This window comes from Suncus etruscus, chromosome 9 (assembly GCF_024139225.1).
Source record: "Suncus etruscus isolate mSunEtr1 chromosome 9, mSunEtr1.pri.cur, whole genome shotgun sequence".
NCBI classification, from domain to species: Eukaryota; Metazoa; Chordata; class Mammalia; order Eulipotyphla; family Soricidae; genus Suncus; species Suncus etruscus.
In genome coordinates this window covers 68,508,130-68,522,839 of record NC_064856.1, presented here as the reverse complement: position 1 = coordinate 68,522,839, position 14,710 = coordinate 68,508,130, and the positions used below count along the sequence as shown (strand labels likewise).

Below are 14,710 nucleotides of genomic sequence, written 5' to 3'. Positions count from 1 at the left end.
CCCATACCCTTTTGACCGCAGGCTGAAGGCAATCTGCATCTCCACAATTTCCATCCATGCTGCTGGGCTCACCGTTCTGTTCATTTTGTGCTTCTCTTAATATAAAAGAAACAAACTTAATGTTAAAAAAAATACAAGTAGGGGCTGGAGCGGTGGCACAAGTGGTAAGGTGTCTGCCTGTACACACTAACCTAGGATGGACTACGGTTCATCCCCTGGCATCCCACATGGTCCCCCCAAGCCAGGAGCGATTTCTGAGCGTATAACCCCTGAGCGTCACTGGTGTGGCGAAAAAAAAAAAAATCAAAAAACAAAAAAAACCCCAACAAAACAAACAAACAAACCCAAAAAAGAATACAAGTAGACAACTTCAATCCTCTAAAGCTATCATGAAGCCCATGTGTCTCTGAATGCATACTTAACTGTTTCCTGAGACCTGCTGCCAGAACCATGGCACTGTGATGGTTAAATCTTTTGATGATGGCAGCATTACTATTCTCCTTCAGAGATTTAGAATTGGAAGTAGAGGGCACAGAGGAAATGCCATAACCCTATGAGAAACAATTTGGTAGATTAAAAATCAAAGTAAAACTCCATTCTTACCTAAGCATTAGAGAAAGTATTTACAGGTTAACATTTAAAAATAAATTATAAAATTTATGAAAATAATTATAAAAAATGAAAATAGTACATATATATTTTCTTTTAACATTACAAAAATTTTCGTATTCAACTTGGTGCTTTTTTCTCAGGGCAATTTTGGAACTAATATGAAATAAAGAGAAGAATTCAGTGGGTGTAATATGGATATAGGAATGAGATAAGACATCAAGTTCTTTGGGGCTAGAGCGAGGCTGACCCAGGATGGACATGGGTTCGATCTCCGGTGTCCCATATGGCCCCCCAAACCAGAAGCAATTTCTTTTCTTTTTTAAAAAGTAATTTTTATTGTGACCAAAGTGAATTACAAATTTTTCAGTAATATTTAAGGTACACATGGAAATGTAAAAAAATATTATGCCTCTAATGTTTAAGGTGTTACGTAAGTTTTATGGCTTTAGATTGCCTTGTGTGCTGTTAAGAAATATTATAACGTGTTACAATCTGGGAACTTGAGGGACAAAGTAATTGTACATGAATTCTGTTTTATTTATCTTAATATTCTTTGGCTGAAAGTTCAAAGTTAAGATATCAGCAAAGGGACTTCTTCTGAGAATTATGTTATGGGCAATTGTCCTTCCACTGTAACTTTACCTTGTCCTCTTTCTTTGCATCTTTGTTCTCATAATTAAAAATAAAAAATTAAAAAAAATATTTAAGGTACATAGTGTCAATGAATCAGGGGCATTCCCATTACTAGTGTTGTTTTCCCTCCATCCCTATTCCCCTATTCCCAGCATGCATCCTGTATCTCCCTCATTTGCCCCCCGACTGCTAGTGTTAACTGTCTCCTTCTTTGTATAGCTTGTTGTAGATTGGGTATCAATTCTGTTGTTGTTGTCCCCCCCCCACAAAGAGAAAAGACTTGTTTCATAATTCTTATACTAACCTCATCCAATGGTTTATCTTCTAAAGCTGTCAAATCAAGTAGTGGATTTTTCACCCCTAATGAAACCATTGTTTTTAATCCTAGAATATGAATGAAAAAAAGTCACCTAAGTCTTATTCTTTTCAGAAATAGAAAAAAAACAAAACTACCCCCCAAACCACTAATGACTAGAAAACAGCAAATCAAATGTTAAGTCTGTGGTCTAGAGATATAGTGATAGTGCAGAGGTAAAGACATTTGCTTTGCATGCAGCTGACCTCATTTAAGTCATTAATACTGGACATGGTCCCATATGCACTACCAAAAATGATCATTGCGCAGAGCCAGGCATTGAGCATTGCTGGATATGGTCCTACACACTCCCCCCAAGATAAAAGATAGTGTCTGGGATAAACAGTTACCTTTTTCATCTATTTTGGCACATTCTGCAAATAGGTCCTTTGACCCTGTATTCAGTCGGTCCCTGTGAAAATAATGGGACTGAAAAAAACGGGTCCAGAATTCTTTTTCTGTCATGTTGTGTGGAACATTTTCTGCATATTTCATTTTTACTGTGGAAAATAACCATAATAGTTACAAACTGAACTCCTTTATCTTATAATTTCTCAATATAAAACAATTTAAACTAAGAGCAAAAGCTGAGATTATAAAGCTGAACTTAAGGGACAACATTTGTAAATATTAAGTACAAAGGAAACTATTTTCATTAAGAATGTTTTAAGGTTTTAGTAAAATCAGTAAGAGAACACCAGGTTTCTTATTTGTTCCCAACTCCCATTTAAATAGTTACTGGCAGTAGAATGGAAAGTGCAATGGAACAAACATACATAAATGATACCACATAGCAATTCACAAGGGAGGGAAAGTGATGGGAAAAATAGCCTGAAGTGTTTCCTTCTTCAAGGAGTGGGGAGAAGCTGAAGCAACAGTACAGCGTGTGGGGTACTCTTGTTTGCACACTGTCAATCCAGACCCAAGCATATGTATAATATATGGTCCCCTGAGCCACCCTGACTGACACTGCTGGGTGTGGCTCTCTTTCTCTCTCTCAAAAAAAAAAAAAAAAAAAAAAGAATGGGGGAGTAGAAGGGCCTAGATTATCAAAGGAAAGCCCTAGAAGTGGTATACATGATTCTTTTTCCGTAACAGCATTGCAAATAGTGCCTAAGAAGGGCCAGAGTGATGGCATAGCGGTAGGGCATTTGCCTTGCAAGCTGCTGACCCAGGATGGACCTCGGTTTGATCCCCCGCCATCCCATATGGCCCCCCAAACCAGGAGCAATTTTCTGAGTGCATAGCCAGAAGTAACCCGAGTGTCACCAGGTGTGGCCCAAAAACCGGAAAAAAAAAGATAGTGCCAAAAGGAAAAAGGTGGGAGTAGAGTGTGAAAGGGGGGAGGGCGAGTGAGGGAAAGAGGGGGGAGGAGGGAAAGAAAGAAAGAAGAGAGGAGAGAGAGTGGAGGAAGAGAGAGAATAAAAGTACTATAGAGGCAGACTGGCGTGCAGGGGATGAAGGAAGGAAACTGGGAACATTGCTGGCAGCAAGTATATACTGGTGAAGAAATGGTTGTTGGAACATTTTATGACTGAAATTCAAGCATCTAAGACTTTGTAACTGTGTACCTTATAATTCACGAAAATAATTCTGCTAAATATTCACTGCTACAGGGCTGGAGTAACTGTCATACATGTGGCCAACCACAGCTAAATCCCTGTCACTGCATATGGTTCCCAGAAGTGTTCCAGGAATGTTCCCTAACATTATTGGTTGGACCCAAAAGCCCCAAATTAAAACAAAAGTATGGTGTGTGGCCCCCCAAAAAAAAAAAAAAAAAAAAAGAATGTGATCATAGGGGTCAAAGGGAGTGTAGCTGATTTGCATTCAATCCCCAGAATTCCGTATGATCACCCCCAAAGTACTGCAAGGAGTAACTAAGGAGCACAGAGTCAGAAATAATCCCTGAGCATCACCCCAAAACAAAAACAAACAAAAAAATGATCAGGAGACACTGTATGGCAATCTCAAGAGAATATTTCTAGGTACAGGCATGGCCTAGGATTCCTATTCTGGGCATTAGCAAGATACTTTATAGACAGATGCAGTCACCCAAAGCCATAGAGTAGCCAGCATCTTTTTGGTTATACACCAAGAGTACACCGAGTTATGGTCCCCACGTATTAGAGAGCTGGGGAAAAAAACATAGTATCACTGGCATCATTGGGAAGGACATGGTATCATGGACAGGCTCTAGGAAGGCATGGAAAACATTGTCCTTTTCCATGATGGTGAGGGCTACAAGGGTATATTCACTGATCTTCAGCACAGAGATAAAGATTTGATAAAGATATGTATGTATTATTATTTGATAAAGATACTGAATTATGTTACAAAAGTCCATTTTCTTCTTTTGGGGGTCAGTGCTGATTCTTGGGAGGCCATGGCACCAGTCACTTCCTGGCATAGGTAAGGGACAAGTTTGTGGGGTAGAGTGTTAGACCAAGGGTACAAACAAAACAGTAATCATCAGGACTCTAGTCTGCTTATGTGTTCCAAAGGAAATAAATCTATTCTACTCCAGAGGAGCTAAGTGCAAGAGCAGGCCTAGTTTGCTTGTTTCCATAACTGGGCAATCCAAGGGAATAAGTACTAGAAAAATCTCAGCATTCCAGAAGCTGACAGTTCTATGAACAAAGTTGAGTAAGAGCACAATTTCTTGAGGTAGAGTGTGAATTTAAAATATAAAACTCAATGTCCATCACTTACTCCATGAATTAATTTGTGTCTTGGTTTCTTCACCTAAAGTGTAGTAATATTTACTATATAGTGTACTGTTTTTCAAATGAATTTATGTCAAAAGTTCAATCTAGAGACACACAAAATTATGACCTGAGTTAATGCTGATCTGGGGGTCTGTCACCTTCTTGGTTACATTGAAAGATAGTTATAATAAAGAGCTAAGTCCTCAGGTCCATAAATAGCATCTTTTTCATTGAATACATAATATCTGCCAGGGCCCGGAGAGATAGCACAGTGGTGTTTGCCTTTCAAGCAGCTGATCCAGAACCTAAGGTGGTTGGTTCGAATCCTGGTGTCCCATATGGTCCCCCGTGCCTGCCAGGAGCTATTTCTGAGCAGACAGCCAGGAGTAACCCCTGAACACCGCTGGGTGTGACCCAAAAACTAAAAACAAAACAAAACAAAACAAAAAAAAAAAACAAAACATAATATCTGCCAGACACTGGCTGAAATATATAACATACCTTATTGTGCATAATAAAGGAAAAAAAAGGGAATGCCTCATGTTCCAATGAGAGATTCCTGAACTTAATGAAACAAATATTTTAGTTACTGGGAAGAAAGGGCTCTTCTCACCTGCTGGATAGGTTCTAAATATGGACTCAATAATATCAGAAGTTAAATTGTATCTCAGACCATTACATCCATCTGTCTGGGGTCGAACGTCAGCCTAAAATAACACACACACAGAATTAGAGTCCTAGCCCAGTTCCACATAAGCATAGTAACCAAAAACAACAACAACAACAACAAAAATCAAAACCAAAAACAAAAGAACACCCCCCAAAAACCAATAAAACCCTGCTCCCTTGAGGGTCCTGAGTGACAGTACATTAGGTAGGGCACTTGATGTGCTGCTATGCTGTGCAGTTGATATAGGTGTGATCTGATCCCTGGTCCCCCACCCCCACCCCCAGACTGCCAGGAGTGAACCTTGAATGCAGAGCCAGGAGTAAACCCTGAGTACCACCAAATGTGGCCCCAAAGCAAAACCAACTCCCTCCCCCAATCTTAAAGTTCTACTGGTGCCTTATACATTTTGGATACTATATACAATAAATGGTGGGCAATTAATTTCTCACAGAATATTGGCTATCTTCATATTCTGTTTATCCTTTCCTTAAAGGTCCTTAGCTTCATAATTTTTTTCTTTTTTTTTTTTTGGATTTTGGGCCACACCCGGCAATGCTCAGGGGTTACTCCTGGCTGTCTGCTCAGACAGGCACGGGGGACCATATGGACACCGGGATTCGAACCATCCATCTTTGGTCCTGGAAGGCAAACGCTGCTGTGCTATCTCTCCAGGCCCCACTTAGCTTCATAATTTAAGGTAGTCTCATTTGTCTACCTTAATTTGTCTACTTGGTTGGTCAGTAGTTTCAACCTTAAAGATCCCATTAGCTTCAACGTGATGTAGAGTCTTGCCTCTAATTTTCTTTTCTTTTTTTTGTGGTTTTTGGGTCACACCCGGTAGTGCTCAGGGGTTACTCCTGGCTCCATGCTCAGAAATTGCTCCTGGCAGTCACGGGGGACCATATGGGACACCAGGATTCGAACCCATGACCTTCTGCATGAAAGGCAAACGCCTTACCTCCATGCTATCTCTCCGGCCCCTCTAATTTTCTTTATATTATATTCATTTAAAAATTTTTTCATAATAGGGCCGGAGAGATAGCACAGCGGTAGGGCGTTTGCCTTGCAAGCAGTGGACCCAGGACCAACAGTGGTTCAAATCCCGGCATCCCATATGGTCCTCCGTGCCTGCCAGGAGCGACCCAAAAACAAAACAAACAAACCAAAACAAACCAAAACAAAAAAAAAGCAGACACCAAATTTTCCATTAATTTTCCATACAGAACATTAATATACATTATCAGGGCTTAAAATTTTCCTTTTGCCCTTTAAAATTTTAGATAGGTCACATACCAAAAATGCTGCAGAAATGCCAACATCCTGTTTATGATTAGCTGTGGAGGAACTCTCTGCTGCTGTCACATTTAAACGGTTGGCCCAGAATTCCTCAGCACTGATCACTTGACTAACAACAAGGTCTTTATAAAGCTGAAACAAAACCGGATCTTCTTGAAGCATCCTAGCAACAGAATACATTAGAATATATTCAACTTCTAGAATAAAATACTATTTAGTTAATTTTTAAGTTTTTATTTAAAACAATATAACATACAATATCTTATGGGGGATAAAGAAATAGGGTAAGGCACTTGGATTCTACAAGGCTGACTCAAGTTTGATCTCACTCATCTTTTATGGTCCCAAGGGCCTTCCAGGAACACAGAACCACGAAGAAGTCCAGAGCTCAGCTGGGTGTGGTTCAAAAACCAAACAACAAAAAAAACTACACCCATAAATATATATTTTGTGGTAATTAAACATAATTAAGCAGTGACAATCACTAAGAGTTTATTATTATTATTATTATTATTTTTGGGTTTTGGGTCACACCCAGCAGCGCTCAGGGGTTCCTCCTGGCTCTACATTCAGAAATTGCTCCTTGTAGGTTCAGGGGACCATATGAGGTACCGGGACTCGAACCACCATCCTTCTGCATGCAAGGCAAACGCCCTATCTCCATGCTATCTGGCCCCTAAGGCTTTTTTATTTTTTTGGTTTTTGGGCTACACCCGGCAGTGCTCAGGGGTTACGCCTGGCTGTCTGCTCAGAAATAGCTCCTGGCAGGCACAGGGGACCATATGGGACACCGGGATTCGAACCAACCACCTTTGGTCCTGGATCAGCTGCTTGCAAGGCAAACACCGCTGTGCTATCTCTCCGGGCCCGGCTTTTTATTTTTAAATATATCATTCAAAACAATTTTTGAAGTCACACATGGTGGTGTACTTAAGAATATATACTTAGTGGTGCTCAGGGTACCATATGGGATTTTGGGGCTTAAGTCCTGGTTAACGGAGTACAAGGCAAGTGGTCTACCAACTGTACTGTTGCTCCAGAACCTTACTTAGCTCTTTTTTATTTTTTTTTGGTTTTTGGGCCACCCGGTGACGCTCAGGGGTTACTCCTGGCTGTGTGATCAGAAATCACCCCTGGCTTGGGAAACCATATGGGACACTGGGAGGATCGAACTGCGGTCCATCCTAGGTTAGTGCATGCAAGACAAATGCCCTACTGCAGGGGTGGCGAACAAATTAGACACAAAGAGCCAAAATTTTAAACTGAGAGAGTCAGAGAGCCACACCACGCAGTGACCTGCCAAAACAGACAAACACTCACACAAAAACATATAATTTTAACAATAATATATTAAACAAACATTGCATTTTGCCATTTTGAGTGAGGGTCAAAATCCTGCAGTGATGGTGAGGGTGTGCTGCGTCCTCCACACTAAGAACGGCAAGATGTGACACAACGTGACACATGGTCCCGTCCCCGTCCCCCCCCCACCCCGCTCGCTGGCTCGTGCAGTTGTTTCTGAGGGATGGGAGACGGGAGGACGCAGCCTGGGGGCGGGACTATGCGCTTAGATCTCTCCTCAGAGGTCCCTCCTCAGAAGCAGCAGAACAAAATCCAAACTTGGCAAAAAGCCACAGTCTACAAAATAATGATAAGAGGCAAAGAGCCACATTCATTTTGGCCAGGAGCCGCGTGTTCGCCACCCCTGCTTATTTTTTTACTTTTAAAAGAGCTAAGTGAGGAGTCATAGCAGTGGCCCCTCACATAGCTCTTTTAAAAGTAAAAAATAAGTATTGTTTTGAGGAGTAAATAGAGAACTAAGTAAATACAAGAAATCAAAGACTAAGACTAAACTTTCCCCCCTGCCACATCCTATCAGTGTTGGGTGAATACATATCAAGTCAGGGATTAAACTGGATAAACTGCATGCAAGGCAAGGACCTTAACCCCTGTAAACTCTCCACTCCGAAACTCTTTTCAGGGAATGATTCGGTATGATTTATCTCTATATCCCAGTAATGCAAGCAAAGGTCACTGTGCATGCGGATCAGTAGTAAAGTGAAATATGAAATATATGAAATTATTTTCCAACAATTAGATTTTCATGGTGGTAAGCATTTGAAATCTGTTAAGTACAGGTGACCATGAAGATATTTATAATGGAATAATTTATCTCATAAAAAATTCTTGGTGAGGGGCATCCCACAGCTGCTGCCATGACAGCTCACTCACTAAAACCACAGACTCATACTATTCTCAGAACAGAGGCAAGCCAATATGCAAAAATTCATAGGTACAAGGATTGCAGCTGAAAACTCTGGGGTGTCCTGGTGTGTGTGTGTGTTTGAGTCCTAGCCCTGCCTGAGCTCCGGCAATCTCACTCATACCCCAATACCCCATAGTCACTGCCGTGTGTGTGTGTGTGTGTGTGTGTGTGTGTGTGTGTGTGTGTGTGTGTGTGTGTGTCCCAGCCCTGCCTGAGCTCCGGCAATCTCACTCATACCCCATAGTCACTGCCATGTCAGTGGCCCAAATTCACTGCTTTACTACTAACCTCTTCAGACTAAACAACATCTTCTATCTAACCAACAGAAAATCCAGGCATGCTGGTTTGGGGCTGAAAACTCTATGGTCTTCATAGTGTGGGGCCAAGTGGGCCCCTCCTGCTCCTCCGTATTTCCAGAAGTCCCTACAGCCACAGCCACATCCCTAAGCTGCTGCCATCTATACACATTGGGCCTGCTCAAATCCTGGAATTCTTGGAGCATGTGGCAACATACGTAGATATGAAAGTAGCAAAGAAGCAACCTAATAAGCTAATGACCAAACTGTGAGATAACAATTTCCACAAATTTTCTTTTACATTTTTCTTTTTTTATGATTTAATTATAACAAGCAATATACAGTAAATCATTTTGTACCTAAGGGGGAGGGAGGAATTGGTGGTAAGGGGATACAGGGAAGGTAGAAGGAATGTTACACTGGTGATGGGATTGGTATTAGAACACTTAAGGCCAGAAACAACTGTATTATGAACTTTGTAAATCATGGTGATTCAATCAGTTCTTTCAATCGGGTGTTAGACTGGAGGAGCTGACTTGACAGCTTCTTAAGATGTAAAATTGGAAACCAAAACTTAAAGGTGAAGCAATGGAAGCCCCTATTTTTCTATATTTATGTAACGAAAGCACAAGGGGTAACAACAAAACTGTTTTACTGAGACCTTCTCATGAGAAGGCTACTCCATTTTTCCTTCACCTGTTTTTCTCTTCCAGTTCTTTATTTGCTTTCCTCTTAAATTTAGGCAGCAGCTGCTGAAGAAGCTCTTTTACTGCATCCCGCTCTTTCACTGCTGTGCTTTCATTGGAAAAATGAAAGTTAGTTGTATCGCCTGCATGCAGGACCAGTTGAAGCTGAATTTTAGCTTTTCCTTCTGGACTGATTTTCTGGCCTAAAATGAAGCATAAGGCTAATTAGATGATGATAATTACACCACAGAAGTAACTACACAATATAGATAACTTCTCCTCCAAGATTCAGAATTCCTTTGGGCTTTAGCTGATTTATTCCAAACATTATACTTTGGAAGAAAGGTACCTTTTTTCATAAATAATTCATTTAACCAGAGCATATTCAACAGATTCTTATTCAAGAAAAATCACTGCTTACTACACCCTGCTTCCTTTATCAATGTCTTTTTGTGTGGCACTTTCATTCACTGTATACTTGTCCAGACACTAGACTGTCTATTTCCATGCAACTGAGGAAGATGTGTTTAAAGTTTTCTTTTTTGCCTTCTTTTATTTTTTTTTTGGGTCACACCCGGCAGCGCTCAGGGGTTACTCCTGGCTCTATGCTCAGAAATCGCCCCTGGCAGGCACGGGGAACCATATGGGATGCTGGGATTCGAACCACCGTCCTTTTGCATGAAAGGCAAATGCCTTACCTCCATGCTATCTCTCTCCGGCCCCTTTCCTTTTTTTTTCTAATATGGAATGCTTCACGAATTTGCATGTCATCCTTGCACAGGAACCATGCTAATCTTCTCTGTATCATTCCAATTTTAGTATATGTGCTGCCAAAGCAAGCACGTATTTAAAGTTTACTGATGAGGGGCCAGAGAGATATAGCACAGCAGTAGGGTATTTGCCTTGCAAGCAGCAGATCCAGGACAGATGGTGGTTTGAATCCTGGCATCCCATATACTCATATTGGTCTCTGTGCCTGTCAGGAGCGATTTTTTTTTTTTTTTTTGCGGGGGGTGGGGGGGAAGGGGTCACACCCGGCAGCACTCAAGGGTTATTCCTGGCTCTGAGCTCAGAAATCACTCCTGGCAGGCACAGGGGACCATATGGAATGCCGGGATTCAAACCACTGTCCATCCTGAATCAGCTACGTGCAAGGCAAATGCCCTACTGCTATAATATCTACCTGGCCCCTGGGAGCAATTTCTGAGCCCAGAGCCAGGAGTAACCCGAGTGCCGCCGGGTGTAACCCAAATACCAAAGCCAAAAAAAAAAAAAGTTTTCTGATGAGCCAATTAGAGAGTAATGAATCCACCCAGAGCAGGTATTTCAAATCACCATTTTTAGTAACAAAATTATGAACTGGTGTGTAAAATTTCTTTGCAAAAAGCTGCAAAATATGACCTTGGCTTACTTACTAGTTAAAAAGGAAAATATGCGGGCCAGAGAAATAGCTATAGCAGTAAGGCATTTGCCTTGCACGGGGCTGACCTGGGACAGACGGACCCAGGTTCAATTCCCAGCATCCTATACGGTCCCCTGAACCTGACAGGATCGATTTCTGAGTGCAGAGCCAGGAGTAACCTGAGTACCACTGGGTGTGGCCCAAAAACCAACCACAACCCAAAAAAGAGAAAAATATGCAACTATATTTGAGAGTTCTGGTATAAACACTTTTAACCAAATAATCAAATTTAGACTCATTAAATTAAAAGTGGACATTATCCTATCAGCTTTCTAATATTGTAGAGTATAAAGCAAAACCAACACATATGTATTGTTCTAACTAAAAATGTTTGATGAGTATAGTGAAGCCTCAATATGATTTAAATGTCTTTTTTTAGTTTATAAGGAATAAACATACAAAATAAACAAAGCCTTAACAAGTGATAATTCTATATAAACTTATTTAAAGAGACGACACCAACATACCTCAATCTAAAGAATTTATATTTTAAAGACTGGACTTCATTGTAATAGTAGTAAGAGATGGAAGCTGTTAGTTCCATATATGAGTGACTTAAAGTAGCAAGAGATTACTGCTTTGCAGAAACTAACCACTAACTCTTAAATAACTAGAAACTTGATCACAAAGATGCTGATTCCAGATCAACAAGTTTGAATGAAATACCTTACTGAACAAAGCAGCACTATGAAGAAATTTATAAATAATCCAGCCAATTCCATTATGCCATTCTTTTCATTTATTGCTTCTTTCTAGACTCTATATAGTTGTTATTTTTTAGGGCCATACCAGCAATACTCACAGCTGGCCAAGCTCAAGGAACTGACTGTATGTGGTGCTGGGGATGGAACAGTTACATGCAAGTCAAGCTCTATACTTGATTGGGCCCTTTGCAGTTGCTGTTTTATCTTTTTTTTTGTTTTTTTTTGTGGGTCACACCCGGCAGTGCTCAGGAGTTATTCCTGGCTCCAGGCTCAGAAATTGCTCCTGGCAGGCACGGGGGACCATATGGGACGCCGGGATTCGAACCTTCTTAAGCAATCAAGAATCAGGATAAAATTTAACAATATTTGGGCCCAGAGAGATAGCACATCGGCGTTTGCTTTGCAAGCAGCCGATTCAGGACCAAAGGTGGTTGGTTCGAATCCCGGTGTCCCATATGGTCCCCTGTGCCTGCCAGGAGCTATTTCTGAGCAGACAGCCAGGAGTAACCCCTGAGCATCGTTGGGTGTGGCCCAAAAACCAACAACAACAACAACAACAACAAAATAATATTCCTTCTGTTGGGGGAGGGGGCCACACCCAGCAAGCTCAGTCATCACTCTGGTTTTGCATTTAGAAATCCCTTCTGGTGAGCTTGATAGACCATCTGAGATGCTGGGATGGAACCTGGGCCAGTTGTCTGCAGGACAAATAAATGCCCTATTTGCTATACTACAGCTCTGTCCCTTGGCTGTGGTTTTTATGCCTGGGCCTGGCAAACTGGAGCTGCCCAAGTCTTGCAGTACTAATAGCTACAAGATGGCGTGGGAACGTAGCAGCCAAGAGAGTCACACTTGCAATGCTGAAGAGTCATGTCCAGTTGAGGATTAAATTAGGGGCCTGGCACATAAAGTCCAGTCCGTTTTGTTCTCTCTTGGCCTGTAAAAATAGTATGCTCTTGTATTTTTCCCACCTTCATTCATTATATCACATTATATTCTCAACAGAGATGACCATATCACTAAAAATTAGACAAGCTGCTTAAGTGATACAATTTCATTAAAAATCTGGCATTATCAACACTTTAAATGTATACCCACATGTAAAACCTCGCAAAGGGGGCCGGATTTTTGTTTTGGCTCCAAATTTAAAAACTAACAATAGGGGCCCGGAGAGATAGCACAGCAGTGTTTGCCTTGCAAGCAGCCGATCCAGGACCAAAGCTGGTTGGTTCGAATCCCGGTGTCCCATATGGTCCCCTGTGCCTGCCAGGAGCTATTTCTGAGCAGACAGCCAGGAGTAACCCCTTAGCAATGTCGGGTGTGGCCCAAAAACCAAGACCAAAACAAAAACAAAAACAAAACAAAACTAACAATAGAAGGAAAAGAAAACTCCGAGAGAGTGAGAGAGAGAAGTAAAATGCTTGCTCCAGAGGCAAGTGGGGTAGGTGGGTGGAAGTGAAACCGGGGGGGGGGGGGGGGGGGGGGGGGGGGAGGGAGAGAGAGAGAGAGAGAGAGAGAGAGAGAGAATGTAAGAGGGAGGGGGGAGAAGAAGGCATCAGGGAGGGTGAGAGGGAAAACTGGGAATGCTGATGAGTGACAGTTGTATATTGTAGACTGTAACTCAATCATGAACAACTTATCTGTGGAAAAAACCCAACTGTATTATGAGCAACCTCGTAACCATTGTGTTTCAATAAATAAGAAACTACAAAAAATACACTAAAACTATTAATGTACTCATTTAGACTAGCATTGTTTGAAATAAAAGACTTCTAAAAAATCCTTTGAGGATTAGCTCGATACATGACTGTGCAGTTACTCAATGAAGTATATATAAATACAACTATTTAAAAAGTATCTGAGATCCATGCTCAAAAAATGTGTTCGAGATTTTTATGTGCTATATTTACATAGTTAATAGAAAAGTTATAGAATATGTATATTCAACAATAACGCTTTGTAATCATTAACACCAGGATGGTTTTTAAGACATAATTAAAACACACCTACAGATTATCTAAGCAATTTAATAAAACTGCTGGAAATGAGAACTACATCAGACTTACATTTTATATCTGCATACATATGGCTGATTGTAAATCTATCCTTGCCTTCAGGTGCCCAAGCAATTCTTTCTGCCATGAGGTACAGTGCTCCATCCTGCTTCTTTTGCCGCACTTTCTTTACAATCAGCAAAACTTCTTCAGATGAAGTTGCCATGATGTCCAGATGCTACTAACAGAGAAAATTTTCACATCTCAATTATGGTCAAGTTTGTTAAATTCTATAGGCTCCTTCAAATGAAAAATCTAAATGTAGGGGCAGGAGAGATATAGCACAGTGGTAGGGTGTTTGCCTTGTGTGCAGCCAGCTCAGAACGAACTGTGGTTTGAATCCAGCATCCCATATGGTCCCCAGAGCCTGCCAGGAGTGATCTCTGAGCGCAGAGCCAGGAGTGCTCTGGGTGTGGCCCCAAAACAAAAAAATCTAAATGTAGGGATAGGGAGAGGAAAAATATCCTCTTCCTTAAAGCTAAAGACAAAGATGTGTGGCATTAAAAAGTCAGTATTAAACTGCTACCATCTCAGCAGACTCCCACCCTCACATCTCAGACCCACTACTTGCTCTTTCTTTCAAGCAGTTGCTTGTATCCTTCAAACTACACCCCCACACCCACACCTTATCCTTAACTGGGAAGACCAAAGGGAAAAAAGAACAACATGCAGCCTAGATACTCAGACTTCCGGTGGGAGTAAGTACAAATGTAACCCTCAGTACAAAAGAAACACAGAAAACACTATGGGAAAGCCCACCACAATCAATGAGTGAAAATAAAAGCAAAAAAACTCTACAAATACCAACCAGTTTGGTAAATGCTCAAGAGAATAATTTTACAAGCATATATTGAGGATATTTAATGAGCTTAAAAAAAGGGATGGTATAGTCAACAAAGCATAAGAAATTTATGTTTAATGAGCTTAAGAAAGGGATGGTATAGAAGTCAACAAAGCATAAGAGTATG

The 14,710-nt window shown here is 41.0% G+C and overlaps 1 protein-coding gene and 1 non-coding gene across 3 annotated transcripts in view; both read right to left on the bottom strand.

The window, feature by feature from the left end:
* The window catches only part of GTF2H1 (general transcription factor IIH subunit 1), a 29,411-nt gene extending 15,493 nt beyond the window's left edge, over nt 1–13,918 (bottom strand). For both annotated transcript variants that reach the window (XM_049781026.1, XM_049781027.1), the window contains exons 1-8: nt 13,755–13,918; nt 9,533–9,725; nt 6,272–6,437; nt 4,922–5,015; nt 1,951–2,100; nt 1,550–1,629; nt 424–551; nt 8–95 (exon numbers count right to left, since the gene is read on the bottom strand). In XM_049781026.1, coding sequence (XP_049636983.1) covers nt 8–95; nt 424–551; nt 1,550–1,629; nt 1,951–2,100; nt 4,922–5,015; nt 6,272–6,437; nt 9,533–9,725; nt 13,755–13,908 — 1,053 coding nt within the window. In that variant the 5' untranslated portion in view covers nt 13,909–13,918. The remainder of the gene's footprint in view (nt 1–7; nt 96–423; nt 552–1,549; nt 1,630–1,950; nt 2,101–4,921; nt 5,016–6,271; nt 6,438–9,532; nt 9,726–13,754) is intronic.
* LOC126019835 (U6 spliceosomal RNA) lies at nt 10,259–10,365 on the bottom strand. Its single transcript, XR_007499455.1, has one exon. It is a non-coding gene; the product is annotated as a U6 spliceosomal RNA (small nuclear RNA).
* Nucleotides 13,919–14,710: the final 792 nt, after the last annotated feature.